This window comes from Rissa tridactyla, chromosome 2, assembly GCF_028500815.1.
Source record: "Rissa tridactyla isolate bRisTri1 chromosome 2, bRisTri1.patW.cur.20221130, whole genome shotgun sequence".
Classification (NCBI taxonomy): domain Eukaryota; kingdom Metazoa; phylum Chordata; class Aves; order Charadriiformes; family Laridae; genus Rissa; species Rissa tridactyla.
In genome coordinates, this window is record NC_071467.1 from 24,212,495 (window position 1) to 24,234,278 (window position 21,784).

The window sequence follows — 21,784 nt, forward strand, 5'->3', positions numbered from 1 at the left end:
TCAATATGAATCTATGCCTAACAAAATATATTGAAAGGGAGTTTACTTATAAATACACTTTTGAAGGGGGGGGGGAGAAAGAAAAAATATGCAAATAAATTTCTTAATTTATTCTCAGTGATTCTTAGGACCTAAAAAAGCAGAAATTATTCATAATAATATCAATATAAGAGATTTATTGAATAATGTGTATTTCACGTTTCTCCAGAAAAGATTATGATTTGACTACAGAGGCAGCATATTTTCAAGTTTCTCCTAATCAGATTTGCCACCAGCATTTTCCAGTTTGTTCTGGGTTTGCAGGAGGAATGAAGCAGAGGAAAGAAGTGCTCCACTACAACATCTTTTGATTATGGAGATTACAATACACCTTTTGACGGTATTTCAGCAGTTCTTTTAGGGACTTAAGGTAAAGCTTTTAAGTATGTTATTACCAGAGACCTCATCTCCTCTTTACTATTGTTTCTATTCTTTCTCAAAGTATGACTAATGGAATCACACCTAAAGGTCAAGCACGGTCTCCTTGACTTACAACCATTAGAAAAAGTTTTCGAGAACTAACAACTTTGACAAAGGGTGTAAACTTCCACAGAGAAATGTAGGAAGGTTTTCTAAAAGAAACAAGAGTCTAAAGCTATTGAGAAGTATTTTGCACATCACTGAAAGGACTAATTTTTTTCCAAATACCTTTACTTAATTCAGTGAAACATCCAGAAGATGTGGAAGGATGCAGCAAAACTTCAAGAGAGATCTGCCTGAAAGGTCAGTTTACAAATGAAATTATCATACATAGATTCTCACCTCAAAATCTGTAACAAAGCCACAACTATAAGCCACACATTTTGAGTCCCATTCTTACAGTCAATTTTAAACCCACTAATTCCTCCATGTCATTAAATACAATTACTGCAACTTAAATTTACAAATAGTTATTTCAGACTGAAGTGACTGTAGCTTCTTGTTTCTTCTACGATGAAAAATAAATTGGTAGCTTTGTTCTTAAAAGCAAACTACTGCTAAAGCTTAAACTGTGATACCAATATATTGAACTTTTTGAAAGTAAACATTTATATGCACAGAGATGCGCTACTTTAAAAGGGTTATCTAGGTAAAGGCTTTTTAACATATTTAGCACATGCTTTAAAAGATGAAAAACAGAACAAATGAAATGTATTAGGAAATTGACCTCAAAACTCATCTTTAGGACAAAAGTACAAAATATCTAAAAATCTTAGAGAACCAGAAAGACCAGGTAAAGGACATGACATAAAACAAGCAGAGCCCAAACTCAAGATGATTCTCATCCATTATAAACTGTTGCTGACGTAGCTTTTGGCAGCAGGAGACAACTTATTCTTAGAAACCTACATCCTGCCATAGGAAGCCACAGATTATACCATTGCTTTTGTAAACATTTAATATAAAGCCTTCACACTAAATTGGTTAAAACCTACTGTTCAGCACATACACAAAGCTTGTTAGAGATGGTTTTTAACAGAGGTTTCAAGTAACCTCCACTTAAACAGGGTAATACCAGGCAAGAGTCATCCTCTTCTACTCAAAATTTCCCTGTATATTCACAGCATTGACCATGAAGACTACAGATTCCAATGTCAGGTAATTCAACTAACTCCATGAGGCACCCAAAACATATAAATGGTGGTGGTAATGAAGAAAACTCAGAGTTTTATGACACAGATACAAACACACACACAAATACCCAGCTCACTACATAGCCCATTTGGGAAACAGCAAATTCTATCATCTGTAGTCAGTTTGTGTCCAGTTTAGTAAATACAGTTGCCTAAATATTTTTTTTAAGAGCTGCAATGTATGAAGAATACAATAGCAGATTTTCAAAATTATTTTTAGAAAGCAACTACTACAACACTTTCAGTTACATAATGTATCGGACGTTTTTATCATGTGAAGAACATGGAAAATCAACCTTTGCAAGCTGTCTGAAGAATTAGGTGTATCAAAAGAGAGTCTGAATCAACACCTACCAGAGAATTGCATTCCTCTGAATTTTTCTCTAATATCTATACACACACATATATATAAACATCCAACCCTAACTGGAGAAAAGAAAATTTTCAGATTTTCTTTGGAGCTGGATTTGCTAACCTGCAAGTTTCTTCCTGTTCCTTGAAAAACTGTCAAACTCAAACATTAAATAATACTACTGAATAGTTAAATAACTTTGGTAATCAGGAAGAGTTCAAATCTGTTCTGTTCCTATCCTGCAAGTACAGGATATATCTATGTAGAGATACTCCTACGTTCTATTTGTATCACCTCCACACCTGTTAATTTTTTATTGCTGGAGAACACACACTATCATTCCAGAAAAATGGAGTATCTGTGATTTATGCCAATCATTGAACTCAGTGGAGATGCCTGATACTATCTCTGTATTTTATTACTCTCAACATGCACTTGTGTTAGCCATTAACATACCAGTGTTAGCCATTGCCATTTCACAGAAAAAAACCCACCCACCCTAATAACCAAAAGCATCAGAAGGCATGAAAAATGTTTTGAGACACTGAAGGCGGCTACATTTATCTTTGTGTCCTACAACTAATAAACCCCATAAGAACATGAACCAGTCCTAAAAAAATTAAAAAAGGGGGGTGGGGGTGGATTTATATCTTTAAGGGAAAAAAAAAAAAAAGAAGAAAGAATAACTTCTGAAATGCAACAAAACCCACTGTATATAACCTTTAAATCTGTTTTTACTGCAATGTAATCAGGTTTAATAGCAATAATGGAAGACAAAGTAGTGTGCACAGTAAGAGCTTAAACATAAGAAACATTAAGCATGACTTTTGACTGTACTTAAGGTGGTTGAGCACTAAGCTATCTTGGAAAATCAGTATGGGCAAGGAACGACACTCACTTAAACAATACACTTTGAGTTATTCAGGATACAAGCAACAGGGATTTAATTTTGACAGGGGATGTTTGAATAGTATCCCATAGAGAAATATGCTCAAATAACATGCAATCATTCTGTATATTTCTGATAATCCTTTTTGTCAAATAATCAAAAACTAAAGTAGGAATACTTAAAAACATTAAATGGAAAAGGAAGACATTGGCAAATGGTTTTGCAAAAGAAAGAAATCTTCTATCCAAAAAGTAGTTTAAGAACTGTGGTATGAATGTGTCATAGATAAAACCCTGTGAGGGACATCAGAGAACCCACAAATATTTGTGGAATGAACCGCAATCCGTATACAGAAGTTAACAAATGTCTCATTACAAATGGGATATGGTTTTCCCAGTAACAGAAGCACACAACTTGCATTATATTTAACTTGAGATCCTGTTATAATTAAAAATACTACAAAGAAAAAAAAAAGTCTGCTTTATATATTACTGGAAAATACTTTTCAACAAACAAAACATTTGCTGAAACCAAATCGGATGGAAATTATATTTACTTACAGACAGTTATGAAGAAAACTGTATAGAATAATAAGTTTTTAAAAGCTTTCCTGAATTATTTTACAATAAATTATCGCAGCCAAGATTTAAGGATGATAATTTTCGTTATAATATGAAAAAGTAACCCTGATATGTGGATTCAATCATATATGTTAAGAATCAGCAAAGGAGACCCAGGGAAAAAACTGTAAGGAGTTTTGTGTAAAGTAACTGAACTTTACTTATGGAACTTGCATAGGGGAACCACTCCAGGTCTTAAAATGGCACTAATTCATAAGGACCAACTAATTATTTTCTCCTGTATTAACAGAAACCTGAACACCCTTCCTCATTCCCCCCAGTATTTTACAATAACAGGCAAAATATAAAGCTACTTGGTTAGAGAAAAAGAGAGATTAAAGGGAGGTAACTTGAAAGAAGAAAAAGAAATGTAAAAACTTCAATAATGTTGCTTTATAACATAAAACATACAACACAACTCACATAAAAAATAACTCTAGCTTTCAGATTTCCTTTTATTTTCCAGTTTTACAGCTTATCTGCAAAATTTTTCATTGCATTCATGTTGCTGAGTATGTAAACTGTGAAAGGTATCCTGGGATTTTTAACTGGTATTTAACGTCTTTTTTCTTTGTCTCTGTGCCTTTTCTTGTTTACCTTTTTAAACTGTTACAGTATGTCTAATAATGTTAATGCTGAATCTGAGAATTTTATTAAAATTCTTAGTTCATAGTGTCAGATTCTGTGCTGTGTTTCAAAAGCCTGAAGCATGATGGCAGATTAAGTTGATCCAAGCCCAGGCTGCTGCAATATACCTTTTTTGCTAGGGCTAATCCTTGTGTGCCTATAGAATAAATAGGCTCAGGGTAATGACCTAACTGAAAAAAATTGCCTAATGACCCTCAAATTTTTTGAGCTCCTTCAGCTCCCTCACCCAGCTCACTATGCCCAAGTACAACCAGCAACACCACGGAGCTGCAAAGAGAAGCACGTCTTAGAACATCTCGAGTTTAGATTTGCGACCTAGGTGTGCACAAAACTCACTGCCCAAAGACGACTGTGGCTAAAGTAATGTTAAAAATCAACATTACGTCACCCCACTCTGGGCTGCCCAAAGGAAGCCCAGGGCCAGGCTTTACTCCTTTAGCCCCTTCACTGGGCATGGCTAGCCTACACATCACTGGCTTCTGTGGGAGACTGAGAGACTTCTCTACCCAAACAGCTCTTCAAACATCTGAAATGTTTTGTCTCCATCGTAGTAACTCAAGAATTAAAAGTTTGAAAAATATTTTCAAATGGGAGGAAGGGCCATTATTAGAGTTGAGGGAAGGCAAAAAATTACACAACCTGATTTCCGTGAAGGAGGTGTGTTAGTTGAAGAGAAACAAAGATAGGAGATTTCTGAGAGGTTCATTTAAAATGAACAAAAGGTTATGAAGCAAAAAGGAGAAGAAGTGACTCTTCTTCAGGAAGAACACAACAAGAACTGCAATAACCTGAATGTCTCAATAAAAACACCAAACTATGCACAACAAGTATTTGTTATCAAAAGATTAGGAAATAGCAATCTGAGTGGCTTCACTATAATAGGCTTCATCACAGCAGAATTGCAGGTTTTTGGAAAAAAAGGAAATGGAAAAAACCCCTATGTTAAACAGCACCTCAAACCAGTACAAACAAAGGAAATCCTCATCTCTCCTCCACTCAGTCACCATAAACATATTACAGATTCCAAAACTGACGTTGTATGAACTTCACTTGTCAAGCTCCATATATACCACACAGCAAATACTAATTGACTGTGTTAAAACAGTATTTGAGATGGCAAGAAATATCAGAAGACCTAGGAGTTTTAACTTAGCCTTGACTTTGTAGAACATACAGTAGTTAAGATCACCCACAGCTGAGAAACCTTTTTATAGAACAAAGTGTAGCGCGCTGGCATAAGAGAGAAAGCAACGCCCTTGTGAAAGTTTTACTTTACAACTGCTATTTACTTCTGACCTTAAGCTGTTAAATGATGGCATCTTGAATAAATAGTCAAAGAAATGGAGTACATGCTACAAGAAATTAGATAAAAATATGTTATTGAACACTTTGTAGGCTCTGTTTTTGAAGAGATGCTTCTCTCATGCCTGTCTTCAAAGTTCACAGCTAAACTGTCTGACCCAAGAATTTCACAACCTGAACCCACAGGCCAGTTTAAAGGGAGTCTGAAAACCTATTCCCAATTTAGTTCTAAATCACACACAGGTGTTAGTGAGAATGAGCTATACCTGAATAATGAAACAATCATAACCACACTGTAAACTCAAAAGCTTTCCCAGAAAAATCTCAGTGTGGTTGCCCTAAGCACTAAAACCGAGATCTTCACTCTACTGCAACTCCCTCACCGCTTAGCAAATAGACTAGACTGAGGTCAACAGCCAAAACAAGGCTGTTGAATATGGAACATGAGGTTGTTATCACCATATTTGTCCACTGAAGTGTGTGAGCAAGACAGTGATGGCTAGCCAGGCATTGATGTGGAACTGGTACACGAGGCCAGGGGAGACCACTGGCCTGCCCTGCACTGCTAAAGAATGGGCACCCCCACAAGGCGCCCAAGCTCAGAGTGGTTCTCCTCACCATGCCTCATCACTGGAGTCCCTCCCAAACACGTGAGCAAGTTCCTATGATATTCCAGGTCAAACTTGAAAGAATTTGAGAGATCTATGAAGATGCTCTTTGAAATCTCTGCCTGCCTCTAGAGCAGAACTATTAGGCACGCATAAACACATCTCTGTGAATGTCCATAAAATTAATTTCATTCCTTCTCCCCAATACTCCCTATAAAGGGCTGGGATGTTGCTAGGGCGAAGAACAAATTTGCACAAATGCCTCAGCCAAGTCAGAAGCAGAGCACCCAACTGAAAGGAAAGACAAACTTTGCAGATAGAATGCATATTAAGTTCTCAAAACAAAATTGAAAGTAGAAATAAATCATTGAGGAGTGATGTTATTTTTAATACGAAGATCTTTTTTTTTAATACATGCATTGTTTGAGAGCTACTAGGAGACCTCAACTTATATATTTAACAAATTTACAGATTTCACCTTTGCCCTGTTTGAATGAATTGGTTATTCCTTTGAATTTGTCTTTTATCAACATTTACTTGACAGGTGGTTTTCGCTGACATATTTAATAAGGTTTCCAAAAGAGCTGCCCTGATTAACAACAAACGGGTGCTTAAATGACACAATAATGGCAGTGATCTTTGATAGAAATGTTTCTATAAAGCGTATTTCAATTTGATCTCTATTTGTTTTCTGCACAAAGAAATTAAAAGTTATTCTAAGAATCAGATAAAAAATTCAGTGCTACTAAGTGAAAATGAAAATGTAAAGTGGGTATGTGTACTGAGCACACAGTGGTTAAACTAATGAATTAAAAAAAAAAGTTGTAGAAATGTTTTTCTTATTATGATATTTATTTTATTTTGACTAGCACATTATAAGGAAATGTATTTTTAAATATATGTATTTAGGCAAATTAGTTACGTATTATTGCAGATTCCAGTAAAATTCACAGTTAAATAAGTTTCAAGTAAAAATCAGATTGATAGTTAAAGCTGAACATTTTTAAAGTTGAATTCCAAATATAAATTTAGCTTTGAATAGCTTTTGGTATTAGATAATTAACAAGCTACATTTCTGAAACTAAATGGGCAGTTCCAGCTGTTATTTTACAATTAGTTTCCACTGAGGTTTTTAAATTAATAACTGCTGCAATAGCCTCAAACATGCCAATGTTAATTAGGAGTGCTGTTTCCATGTAATGCTATCCATATATATGAATATTTTACTGGGCAAAAGGTCTAAGTAGACTTTTTTTTTTTTTGCCTCTCTACTAAAGATAGAAGACGAGAGAAATGTAAAGCAGGAAAAGACTTCACTTCCAAGCCCTATTGCAGAGAGAGATATAGGATTCTTAAGGAAGATAAAGATGACTTTCCTAAGGTCCTTATGCTGAAAAAACCATGGGTTCAAGTACAATAACGAAGGACAATATTTAGAACTTGCTATTTAATATGACTATTTTGATTTAAACCCCAATTCAACATAACCAGTAAAGCTAAAGATTATTAAATTAAAAAAAAATAAAAATATTGCATATCCAAATTGAGTGGAGAGAGAATCTTGTTAAGAAAAAGATATCCTGATCTGAAATACGAAAAATTAGAAAATAAATTATAGGAACAAGCTAAAAATATTTACTGTTACAATTTTTTTTTGTCTTGACACAGGAAGAAAAGAACTGAAAATGGTGGTAGCGTAACCCTGTTTCACAATCTCTGTGCAATAAAAGAAATACCTCTCCTTGAAATGCTATGATTTTTTAAAAATTTTGAAATTAAAGAAAAATTGCAATAGAGATTTTATGATGCGCTGTAACTTTTACTTTTTCTTATTCCCTATGGCACATTTGCATACTTTAATAAGCCACTCACATTTCCATCAAAAACTGATTTCACTGATTAGCTTTGTAACTCAGGTCAGCATTAGCTAATTCCTTGTTTTCCTACCAAGTAAGCTTCAATGAAGTATTAAAAAAACCCATAAAACGGAAAATAAGTTTTACTAGAACCTTTACAAAATAATCAACTGTTAAAAGGAAATTTTTCATATTAGGTGCATATTCTAGGAAACATTTAGTTATCTGAATACTAAACTTCTATGGTAAAAAGAAGATTTTTTTTTTTTTTTTTTTTTAACTGGTAATTGGTTTGAAAAGGAAAGCCTCTTTGCTACAATTATAGAAAATCCAGGCTTTTTGTAACAATAATTTAAAGGTGTAGTTTTTGGAATATAAATGTGTCCCTCGGCAACTTAATACTGAACAAAAAACATTTCTGAAGAGAAGATGCTTATAGATGTGGGTACTGTTGAAAAGTTTTGAAAAGCATTTGATTTTCCAAACCACATTTGAAAGAAAAACCAGATTTCCACAGAGACTGCTGGCTATGTATGTGCTTCTTGCATAAACTCCTTCCATCATTCTTTCCTTCCCCTCACTCCAGCTCTATCAGCACACACACAAAAAATTGTTTATTACTCCTTTTTTTAAACTGAAGGACTTTGTTAACCAATTACATGTATTACATGATTATTGCAAGCATGTTCTAGATAAAGCTCCTTGAAATAAAGATAAATATTTTATAAGAATATTATTGTAAATAATATAGATATTTTATAAGAAAAACAACATTGTGTTGTTATTTGTAAATGTTTGAAAGTTAAAAACCAGTGGAAAACTGTAAACTACAAAAATTAAAAACATAGTAGATTAGATAAATTTATAATAAAATAGACTTGTATTGATGAAAATTTTTAAGAAAGAATATGAAATAATTTACATTTATCTTTTCATGATTAAACTCTTCACATGTAATTTTTTTTGGGGGGTGGGGGTGGTGGTCTTTAAAGAATTTCCATTTACATTCACAAATTGAAAACAGTCTAAGGACAGCTTTATGCTTTGATCTATGAAAGATCTACACGTGAAAATGACCATGGAACATTCAGACCTGGACTATTAAGCTTTGATGTATGACATGAATGAAATCCTTGGATCTCAATAATGATGAATCCAGAGCACAGAGAACAATTAAATTCTTTATTGGCCAAGCTGAAGAAAGCTTGTGACTCTGTTCACCTAAACTTCCAGAACTTGATAGTTTAGTAATGTTTATTCTGGACTTTATAAGTAAGGCCTTTTCAGAATAGCCTCCAAACAGCCCATGTTCTCTGTGATTTGTCAGCCATTTCATTTTTGTCCTAACAATATTTTACCTCAAAATTATTTTAGCCTATCTGTTCAGGGATACGCCCTAAAATTCTATTAATTAATGTTTCACATCACATTTTGCTAAATATAACCACGTTGGGGAGGACTGGCAATTATCTATATAATGGAGCAGGCAATTTGCACAGTATTTGGTATAATAGGGCCTTTATCCCAATACAGAAGTAGAACTAAATGTTATCTCAATTTCAACTCTGTGCTGCTTCATATTTAAGTATAGCCATGTGACTACTTCCAAATATTTTTCAGTCAGAGAAAAAGAATTGCTAGGTCTTGTGATGAAGATTTCTCAGCCATTTTCCTACTGACATTGTCCAGTTCTGCTGCTAGTTTAGCACAACTAGTGCCATTCGTTGTTATAAACCCCTAACATACACATTTATTTATTTTTTTAATTCAGTCCTTTTTATGTCATGTTTCCACTGACTAAATGTGTTCAAGGATTCCAACTATGCTCAGCTTAATTGCAATAACCACTATTTGTATATAACAGGAAAATACTGTTGTAATCTAAAAAGGTGACAGATTTATCTCACAGAACGTGAGATAATTGGGCAGAAAACTGGCTAAGATGACTACAGACACGTTTGATTAGTTCCACTTCTTTAAAGCATTATAATTTATTCATGCCGATATTCTACATTAGCCACTTTTATTAAAAGAGAAAGAACTAAAGAAATGACGACAAAGGGAAAACATATGAAGACACACAAAGAAGGAAATGTGGCTTTTTGAGCTACCCCAGGAGATGCTTCTCTGTTTGCTGCAGCCATCTCCATACATGGAAAAGGATAATCTGGCCTGGTGCCCTGAGAATTCTTTATACCCATCAAAAGTCTGTTCTTTTGACAAACGATTATCAAGCAGATCTAAATAAACTCCTAGGTTTGTTGTCTGAAGAAAGACTTGAGCAACTTGATCTAAATTGCTTTGAGTGCAAGGCTGGACTAGATGAACTGGAGAAGTCCCTTCCAACTGAAATTATTCCATGATTCTATGCTTCCCTTGGATTTCATGGTAACAGAATCTGCCACATAACTTTTTAGCACTCTCCACATGAAAACATATATTTAAGTTTTTAGAGAAGTGCTCACTGCTAATATGAAATCTTAACTGATGTCCTTGAAAGCAAACAAAGTATGTTACAAACACCACAACTGCTACAAGTCTCTGTGTAGCTGGCATACAGTTAAGTTCTTAATTTCATTACACTGACACTGTAGCAGAAGCATACCTTTGATGTTAGGTACCAAAAAATACAAAAGATAAGAGATATTTATGAAGATCTTGAGGAAAAAAAAAAGCAGTTGGAATTTTTATCTTACTAGGCACCAGAGAGCCAACAAGAGCGAGCCCAGGACTGAGAAATGCAATTTTTTGCCTCCAAAGAGATGGCTGTTTTTTCTTGTAGTTACAGCATTTATAAAATTTCCTTCCGATCTAATTTCTCTGATATCAAATAACTGGCTGACTTTCACTCCATCAGGGCATTAACATGATTTTCCTATCTCAACACCTTCCTCCCCAGACTGCTGGACTTTTCTCTGTTTCGACCATTCATTTGGCTACTTCAAAAGATCATGCTTCAAAAACGCAGCACGATCACACAAGCCAAGAAACAACCACATCATTTTGTATTTCTGCAGCATGCTGAGTCGTCTCCAAGCAGCAGCCCCCCCAATCCCAAGTTTAATATGATCAGGTAATTAAAACCAATAAAACGTGGTTCTCTCCTTCACTGCTTAACTGAAACTTCATTAACTCTGACTATCTGACTCCTCCACAGTTTTAATTTACTGCTCTTCCCCCTCGTAAGCCAGGCTAGGCTGCTGCCTCACTTGAATCCTTATCCAAAATCTCCTTTATTCTGCTCTCTGGCTCGGACCCAAGGGCTTCTGGTATCTACAAGGGTTCTGTTCCACAGAACTGGCAGTTTCTTGATGGGAACATAAAATTGTGGTCATATTTGTTTAAGACAAACACACCTTAGCTGGGGTTTAAGAATCAGAAATTCATGAGAAATCATTAAAATAAACAAAACAACTCCTAGCATTTAGTAGGAAAAAAAGAATAATTTGAAGAGGATAAATTGTCTCCTACTGTCACCAGCTAAAAACGTGTCACTGTACTTCTTTCAGGAGCCCTGCATTTACTGTTACAGTACATGCATCTTTGTTTTACCACGTGTATTAATAGTCTAAATTAGTCCATTTTCTACTGAAGGAAATAGTTATTTTAGAATAATTTTTATATGGTATAAGAAAACTGAAGTTACTGTGTCAATACATTTCTTTCCAACTTCCAATAATCACCTGAAAAAAATACGTGTGCCCAAACTTTTGGGGCACATTATTTTCCCAGCATTCAATTTTCAATTTAGTTCTTGCTCCAAGTTAAGCAAGTAAGCTATTTTTCCTAATACATAGATGGAGTCACTTCAGCTTACAGGGCAGAAGGTGTTCTGGTTTATTTAGTATTACCTGCAGCCATACCAGATTTACCCTTCACGCGCTGGCATTCTGTTGACGATAAATAAGCGTATTCATTTTTTCATGTATTAATTTATGGGACAAATTCAAAGATATTTAGAAATTCAATTCAGCCTTTAGCCATGAAAAAGCTTCTCGTCCTTTTCTAAAAGAACACTTTCTAAATGAGAAGCAAAAATTCTTTTTTCTCATGAAACACTACAAAAGTGACATTAATTGCATGTGGTTGTAGTTCAGACCTAAACAGAAGACTGTTTAAACCAAAGTGACACCACAAATTAAGTTTGTATCCCCACTCCAGAAACACTGTAAAGACAGTGGTTCAGACAATGATTTATTTTCTTTTATTCTATTAAAAGCAGCAGCAGCAAATTAGAGGAGAAGAGAGGTTGGAAAAAGACAGAAGATGACATGTTGGGATTATTAGAATGCTGTAGCAGCTAATTCTTCAGTAATCAACAGGCTGCTGTAATTCCAGTCTTTTTTTAGAGTCTCTTAAGCTGGATGTTGTACTACTTGTACCTCTGTTCACATTTAGTAAGAAATCTTTCACCAAAATATATAAGTTACACATTGTGTGGGATTGCTCATTTTACTACTTGATTTTTAAGCATTCTGTATTAGCTCCAGCTACACATTTTTGTTATCTAGTACCATCTACCATGCACAGGTTAAAAAGGGCAAATACTGTGTACGTTAAGAAATCTCATAATATCAACATCAGGCCTATGTGTTAAAAATATGCCACTGTTTGTTTTTTTCCTTGAATACAGGCTGTGTGGCCTGCCTTAACAATACAAAAACCTTAGTATTATTTTATTTTCTAAAGAAACTGACAAATGGTGAAATTAACTCCACTCACAACTCCACTGGTCTAACAGCCATGACTGTCATGTAAGAAAATTTATGGCTAATCTTCAACGATGCTTCTGTAACTACCGTATGTTCTGGATCAAAGAATATGTAATTAGAAAATGCATCAACTTTGCCTCCAAACTGGAATCTTAATATTTTTAATTAAAATATATTAATTCATATTGCTCAAAAGGGTTGACGCTTGTTTAAAGAGATCAAAATAGTAACTCTCTTCCCAAAATCAAAAGACCACCCACTACCAACTTCCAATATTGTCTCATAAAACTCTGCAAAGTAACTTGACACTCTGCCCTGACGTATTTTAAAAACACTAAAGCTAGTATAATTAGATGATTAAAGGAACAAAGATAAGACTGAGTCATTTGACAGCTGCTGAGAAATTAGAAGAATGGTCACTGAAGTTAGAGGAAATTCCTGAAAATGGCAGACATTTCTCCCATATGATATTGTGAGACTGGTCACAAAGAAGCCAGTAACAGTGAGACGAGAGGTGTCTGTGGCCCAGTGCTTACTTCTGCCTTACCCATTCGGTGTCTCAACTTCTAAGGGAGGACTGGAGCACATTGTAACTGTATAAAACTATGAAAACCAAATATACACTGCACAAATGTATATAAGAGCCAGAGACCCATAGCGCAAAAGGGCAACTGAGTGACTTTTGGTTTGAAAAGCATGGAATTTCTGCATTTCACGTAAAACCACAGATGCAAAGATATCAGAGTCAAAAATTTAAACTAGCATGCCTTCATTGATTTTAGATGCAAATCACATCCCTCCTGTTGCGTACTCACTGATTTGTAATGTGCATACAGGGAACATTCAACAGTTCCCCCAGGGGACAGAAATGACCTTACAGAAGCTGGAACTTGCAGATTCCCCTCTACGGTAGCAGAATTTTCTGATAAATTTTTGGTTGCTGTGAGAAGAAGAGTGGAACCTACATTCGGTTCTGTAACTCTCAAAGCAGCTATCAGATGGGAGTCTCCTCAGACAGAGAGGGCAGAAGCAGGTAGAGCATGTACAAATGTCAGGAAGGTCTCTTTTAACTATGGGCACATTGAGAGTTGGGTCAGGGCCTGCCACCCAAAGCCATTGCTAGTGCCAGGCTGTAAGATTTCTTCCATGAAAGTTCCATAATACAATAGATACAACGCTCATTTAAAAAACCCAAACCAAACAAATGAAAAAGACCCTACTATAAAACAAAACATACAAGCAGAAAACACTAATTCAAATATTTCCACATGGAAATATGAAGAAAAAGACTCTCTTACAACTTCTAAGTGATCAGAAGAGTAACTGGAGATATTTCATGGTCTCCTAAAAATCCTAGTCTTGACAAAAAGTAAAACTTGCTGTCATTTTCTAGGCAGTAAATGTTTTACTGCTGGGAAAAGATTTTGATGTTTGTAATTTCTATTGAAGAGCACTATGAAGTAGTTAAAAATATTGCCACATCTGAAAAACAGACCAACGGGAAGTATAAGACACTTGTTCATCTGTATTTCTGTGACTTTTCTCACTTGGTATTATTTGCAACCATACTTTCATGTCTGGCAACAGTGCCAACTCTACTAAGGATCATATATTACTTTTATCATGTTGATTACATATGTTCACCAGTTTTGCTGCCTATATATGATTAGCGTGGTTTGCACATACTTAGTGACACAATCCAGAGCATGACATTTTCACAGAAAATGTGTTTACTGGGAAAGAGCTCCTTAGAAGTTTGCATTCCTTTCAGCTTTGATCTACATGACATGAAGAATCCTACAGTTTGAATATATGTTTACCATTTATATTATTAAGATCTATCTCCTTCGCACTATATGGCTACTGAGTACTTTGGTAGTCACAAAAAAAATCCTTTTCTCTTAGGTGAACTTAGTAGTAGCTGAATAAAAGAAAGCCTCTTAAAATGTTCTCATCTGTGAGCTTAAGCTTCGTAATGACTTGACATTTAAATTCTGTTATTCATCAGCACTTCACAGAAGAACTTGATTTGTCTAAATGGATTTGAAAGCCCACAAGTGAAGAAAATCAGAAAAACCTGGTTTTGAATATCAAAAGATTGTATGTGAAAAGTATTTTTACAGGCTGCACGTACCCATTTTATTGATCAATTAACTTCTCCCAAAATGAATTTTTCTGAGACCATATATGAAAAACCAAAACCCTTCCCCCAACACTTACTGATAAATGTCTTTTCTGAGCACAGCTCTACTAAGAGGGTTGTCAGCCTGAGGAGCCATAGAGACAGATCCAATCTTGAGAACCAAAGTGTCTTCTTTAATTGCTGGATTAACTGTAGTTAGGAGAAGAGAAAATATGTGTTTGATTAAAATTCAAATGCACATAGCAGAAACACTGAAAAACTATTTCTTAAAAAAAAAAAATAATCTAAATAAGAATGTCTGCTAAGGGCTCTGTTCTGCTCAGGAGCAACAACCAACGCAAAAAAACCCAACAAAAACAACCAACCAACCGTAAAATCAATAGCACTGTCGTGATACATAAAAGACAAAACTATTGTAATTTAATTTCCCCACAGAGTTTTATGACACAACTAAATCCTGGTCTGTGACTTCTCATTTTTTCTGATGCTGTTTCATTTCAGGTTTGGTTTTTTTTTTTTGGTCCAAAATTATGTTGATCCCACAGACTTCCTTGTGATCTGTCTGTTTCTCCAATAATTATCTGCCAAAATATCTGAATCATGCACCCTTTTTAATACAGGCCTTAGTCCTTTAGATTTAAAACACTGCAGGATATTACAATGTAACCATCCTAAGTAGCATTTGGTATGGGTTGCAACACACGAAAAGTTCAAACACAGGGGCTGAAACAAGAGAATCTGAAATCTGACACATATACAAAGAACAAGATGCAGTACTGGACAGTAAATTCCACATCAATAACAAAATTACTCCAAGAAGAAAAATCTCTGCTTTCCACTTCATCTCCATCATATTCAAATTTCAGCCACATGTACAAATTCTTAGTTTTAAAAGCAGCGGTTATATTAGATGGAAAACCAAAGTCCTGCCCAGAAAAAAATAGTAGCACATTTCTTGTAGTAAACAAACTCTGCGAAGCTTCCTTACAGAAAAAGACTGAGTCTACTGCATCTCCTTCTCAGCAGACACAGGCATACACAAAATACTCGGATAAGCTTGTGCTCAGAAGACTTCATAGTAGCTAGGAAGCTCCTGAGAACACGTGACGCAAGCTCAAAGAGTTCATCATCTGAAGTGAAATGGTTGACTTCAAAACCATCATGATACTTAACAAGGAAATTCTGCAAGATGCTCATATATGAGTTCTGAAAACAAAATTATAGTAATGGAGCACAGTTTAAATATTTTACTGAAGAATTAAATGCTTGGTGTGGAAAGAACTGGTGAAATCCATGAGCCTAAAAAATGGCTTCTCCAGTGTCTTAGTGAGTAAAACACCATGCTTTGCAGCTATAAACATTCACATATGTATATTTTTAAACGGATATAAGAAATCACAGAATTCACAGAAATTCTAATATGATATTTTGAAACAATTGTAGGGAACACCAAAGTATACATGCAGCAGAGTGGCAATACAAGTTCTGACACATGACTAAACCAGAACACCAGGGATTTACTTAAAAAAATCTCATCTACTTAAAAAGCAAAGTCAAATCCTTTAGTCCCCAAAGCAGAGCAAAACCATATACAGATGGTTTGGTTGCCAGAACTAAGGTAGAAAAGTTAAGCTGACAACAAAATCCTGTTCGTGACTAAATCAGAAATGATATTTTCAACTTTTAGATCAAAAAATGAGTAAGGCATTGTACAAAGTATTACAATTCCTGCCACTGTACACTTAACATGTCAGATTATTTTTTTCTGACACTCACATAAGAAAAAGGAGTGAAGGTATTAAATATACTTCAGATTGTAACTGCAACTTAATTAGGTGGCAAATGCCTTATTCTGAGAAGCGGTTCTTAATAAAATACATCTTAGGCTAAGAATTTTAATTTGTCTCTGACACTTAGCAAAGCAAAATAAACACAGGGCTACTCATCATAGTCTCTATTATGCAAGTGCTTTAAGACTTTTTTTCAAGGCTGAGCATGGTTCTTTTATGTACAGCTTCCTGTAGGTTAAAGAATTAAGTCAATCTTAACACAGAAAGAATTACAGGCATTAATATTTTCAGCTGGTTTCTAATGAGTGGTAATCTGAGTCATGATTTAGGATGATGAATTCATATCTCCATTCATTAACCCATGAATTCTCCCATTTTCAAAATTCTCCCAACTTTTCGAAATATGGGAATAATGCAGTAAACTGTCCTGGTTTGAGGACCACAGTCATTATAAATATTAAAAAAAAATGAGAGGGAAGAGAGTCTACACTACGCAATGTAAGTACAATCTAGGAAAAATCTACTTACCCAAGTATAATAAGTTTGTTCACAACCTCAATTAGTTTTACCCATTCACCTCAGTACTCTTTTTGCCGAGCCAAACACATTATGGTCTTTTAATCTTTCTTTGTAAGGCTTCTTCTCCAGCAGCTGATTAACATTTGTGGCGCTTTTCAGCACCCTCCCCAGTTTTATCAATTCCCATTTTTATAATAGAAAGCAAGTTAGACATGATATTCCATCATATGCAGAAGCACAGCTACTGTCCTTATTTCTTTTCACTAAATCCCCTGTGACCCTTAAGGTGTTTTGAGCCACTGTTTCCCAGGATAGTCTCTCCAGTCCTGAAGATACAGCCTGCATAAACGTTTTCCTTGATACAGAACTTCAGCTTTAGAAGGTTTAGTATATTTTCTAAAAGCAGCGATGTGAGCAGTGATCCAGGTGCATGGCCTATAGAGTCCTTAATATTATTTTCCCCAGTAAATTCTTTGTGACGTTGATGCTAGCAGCAATGGTTTTATGTCTACTTTCAGATTATTAAATACCAATTTCACTTATTATTCCCAACTGACAATTTAGTTGCGTTTTTTTGTTTGTTTGTTTTTTGTTGTTGTTGGTTTTTTTTTTGGTTTTTTTTTATTTTTAGACTTTTAGTTAGCCATTTTAAATTCATTTCCACAGATATTGTAAGGGGATGTATTTAAGTTAGAATACCATGGGACACAATGTCAAAGTCCTTACAAAAGTCTAAGCAAATAAAATCTTTGCAACATTTTATCAACTAAGAATTGTAACCATAATCAATAATGGAAATCAGATGTGTTTAACAAGACTAATTCTCCATAAAACTATATTTATTATCATGTAACAAGTATGTAACTCATTATTAACTGAATCCTGTAATAGATATTTTTTTCCTTTATGTTCGCTGAGGGAGAGCAATAAAACTACCTGTCTTAATCTTATTCGAGCATCACCATCACAGATATACCTTCAGATGTCTAAAACCTGCTCTTCCAAGGTGTGTTAAAAATTAGCCTCAGAAGACTAAGATCCCTGAGCACAAGTTACTCAGTCTGGCTGACTTGAAACTCTTTAATAGTAAGCAAAGAGGATGTTACAGACCATATGTTATGACAGACTTCAAAGTAGGGAGTCATGCTCATGTGACAAGAATATATCACTTCTACAAATGCAGGACATACGTTTATTCAGTATGCCGCCTTTTCTTTTTCACTATCAACAAATTTGTCATGCCCTTTCTAGCGATTCCTGATATTTTGCTCCTAGTACATATTAAAAAAAGTTCCTATTGTCCTCAAACCAGCCAGATGTGGATTTTCCCTGTCTTTACCACTTACCAGTTTTTTTGCAATTTACAATTTTTACTTACAGTGTTCTGCTACACAATATGTCTTGTTTCTATTTTTTATATTTTGCTTTTAGATATTTAGTTGTCTTTACTTCAACACTAAGTAAGTGTGGGCTGCTGGCCAGAGCTTGAAACACTACCTGATGTATTCACAAATCAAACTGAGAGAAAGCAGCATTGCTTATTGCCTAGGACAGAATGTGCCCTCAAGTCCACCACAAAGAGAAACGTTAATCTAGTGCTGCTGCAAAAGCCATGAAACCGAAGTGTTATAAAAGTGTGTGGGCGTATTCATGCATGCGTGTATTGAAATTCCTCAGGAGAAAAATCATTATTTTGATTATTTCATAGCATTTGTGTACCAGAGTTCAGGGTGCAAGTTTGGGGTTTTTTTTTTTTGTTTGTTTGGTCTTTTTTTTTTTTTTAAACTCTATATGTAAAGTCACAATTGCAATGTGTTTTCTGTGGGGAGGATAGTTTTGGTAGCTATCACTAGGTATGAACAGCAAACGATTGACTAGAAGAGAAACTAAGGTGATTTTTTTCTGCTTTAACTGCAGCGATCACAACTTGAAACACGCAAATCTTATTGGATTAAAAATCTCTCTTAATCAAAAAATGATGAATGAGTTCTTATGGGGGCATATATCCACAATATCTATCACTTTTCTGACGTAGCATACCAGTAACATGGGTCGTATTCAACTCTTACTCCTTACTATTGTTTCTAATTTCTATTGTTCTTGAAGACAATAAGCAGTAGAAGACAGAAGCAATTTATTTCACATTCAGAAACAGATGAGAGTTTGGGAAAATCTGGGGTGAAAGAAGAAATGAAAGGATTTTCATAGTGATGATATTTCAAAATTTTCCAGTGGAAGAGGTTAGCTGACTTCCCTATTAATTTAGTAAAGCTAATCTTTAGTGTTATTCTTTAAAAGCTTACATAATTTTTCTTCCTAAATCCACGGTTAACCATGTAAATTCTGTTCTTTGCATGCATTTTCAAGGAAGGGATAGCAATTAGACAAGGTTTTTTATAATTTCTTTTTCATGATGTATACAGATACAGAGCTACGAAAACATACTTTTGAAAAAAGATTTCCTTGACAGCATGCCCTAGAACTCCCTTCCAACCAGAATCATAACTCTTTCTTGCCAACACAGCCAGTCTAATTTTATCTTCCTGTGTTTTCAGCATTCCCAGTTGGAAAATTATAGAGCATGCTGGCAAAAAAATGATCGATGCAAATTCTCACTGTCTGCACTTCTTGCAATTAGGTTATGAGAAAAATCTAAAGACTATACTCTTAGGATTATATTGTGTGCTATCGCATATAATGGTAAAAAAAACCCATACCTATAGGACTTATGTAAACATATGATAGCAGTAAAACACTGTGTTGTTTTTTTTTTAAATGTCTAGAAGAATTGTTGGTAATGGAAGTGATCACATTCCCGCTAGCTGTTACAATGTGTAATTTTAGTGTCAGCATCTCTTTATTTATATATAAAGATTGTAATGGCGTTGTAAATGTATTTTATGTATGAAGGGAAAACAATTTCTTACACAAAATTAGTATTATCCATACATCAAATGGCTACTTACAGTTGTTTGAAAGAACAGCTGACACTATCCACACCTCTCTAAACACCTGAAAGCCTCTTACATAAGGGAGGCTGAATACCTTCAACTAAGACTTACTAAATAAATTATGAAGTCTATCATCTGTTGGGAATCAATCACAAGCTCCATTTTAATAACTTTCTCCAAACTGAACTAGAATTTCTACCTCCTTCACTATTGCATGGTTTTCTAGGTGCCAATTCCACAAGAGCTAAGGCTCAATGCTTACGCTCCAGTGCCGGAACAGGCGTCTATGGAAGACTGAACTCGTAGCACATAATGAGAACTGACACAAGAATCACCACTGCAGAATTGGGCTGAGTTCTCTTTTCACAATTCTTGATCATTTTTTTTTTTTCTTACAATCACATTTTAAATGCAAACTGTATAGGCGCTGGGAAAGCGAAGCTCAAATAAATGCCTAAAAACCCCGCAACTTTTCAGCAAATCTGCAGAGAATTAGCATGAATGTTAGATGTTTCCTAACTCTGACCCTTAAAACTGAAGGTCCTAGCAAAGGTCAGCAAGTCACAAGTTAAAATACTTGTTTACACTACTGAACAGCAAAAAACCCTCTAACATACCTTCAGCCGTATGATGATCTTCCTCATTTTTGGGAAAGAAGACTCTTATTACACCGGTGTTGATATAAATCAGAGGTAAGTTGCGGGAAGTTAGAGCATGAGTCCTCATAGGTTGGCCTGGTGATTTTCTTTTCTCCTTTTGACTCCTTGGCAACCTGGCTTGAAAAATGCTTGCAATTGCATTAAGCAATGGAAAACAGAGGACCACATCAAAGGCCTGAGCAGAGAGAAGGATCTCATGAAGAAAGTGAGGAGAACCATCAGTGTGACCTTCTGATAGCGTGTGAAATGTTCTTCGTTCATTTCTTGATATCAGTTTGTGCCGGACATTTTTTGTCACAGCTTTGGTGTAAGTGAGAGAAAGAAATCCATGTTGTTGGTGTGAGCCATCTAAAAGTTTTGCCGTTGTCTATTTCAAGGAAAAAAAAAAGATTAAAAAAAACTGCTGCAAAAATGTACACATATAACACCCATCAACTGCCATATTCTCTGTTAGTTAGGATGTTTAGAGTTCTATATTTTCTAATAGCTTTCAGCTGCCTCTGAATAGTAAAGAAAATTTCTTCCCTTTTTTTGAATGGACAATTTGTCCACAGTGTGTCCACTCTTCACTGTACTGTTTTTGCTAAAACTATGAATTGCTGAAGATTTTTTCTTTCCTGATTATTTACGTTGTATGAAATTCAAATCTGATTGGCCAACAAAACCCCATATATTCAAGAGTCTAAATTTACCCACATTTTTCAGGTAACTTTTCACACAGTTAAATATTTTGATTTCTCCTTCACTTTAGACATTTTAGAAGTAGATCGTACTCCCTTGCATTGTTCCTTCTGTATGTGCAAATACCATAGGTGCTAAAATAACACTTGGGTGCTGAGATAGCTTCACTCCATCTAAGCATGGGCATATAAAACTCCCATAGCCAACTATATACTCTTAAGAATTGAACTGTTTTTTCCCCTCATCACCTCTGAGTATTTAAAGAGAATAGCTGTACCACGTGCCAAAACCGCATCACTTAAATAAAGATATACTACACTGTACTTTAGAACTAGCAGATTTCTTCACTTAGACAGATTTCCTGGTAAAGATGACCATTAAATGCTTAGCTCCCAGATGAAT

The 21,784-nt window shown here is 35.0% G+C and overlaps 1 protein-coding gene across 7 annotated transcripts in view; it reads right to left on the reverse strand.

The window, feature by feature from the left end:
* Positions 1 to 21,784, reverse strand: part of VPS13B (vacuolar protein sorting 13 homolog B) — a 480,344-nt gene that overhangs the window by 178,606 nt on the left and 279,954 nt on the right. For 5 of the 7 annotated variants that reach the window (XM_054189533.1, XM_054189532.1, XM_054189535.1 and 2 more), the window contains exons 29-30: positions 20,660 to 21,068; positions 14,860 to 14,971 (exon numbers count right to left, since the gene is read on the reverse strand). In XM_054189533.1, the coding sequence (XP_054045508.1) occupies positions 14,860 to 14,971; positions 20,660 to 21,068 (521 nt within the window). Of the gene's footprint in view, positions 1 to 687; positions 756 to 14,859; positions 14,972 to 20,659; positions 21,069 to 21,784 lie in introns of those variants that run through there. The other 2 variants (XM_054189538.1, XR_008464637.1) reach the window with 2 other exon arrangements.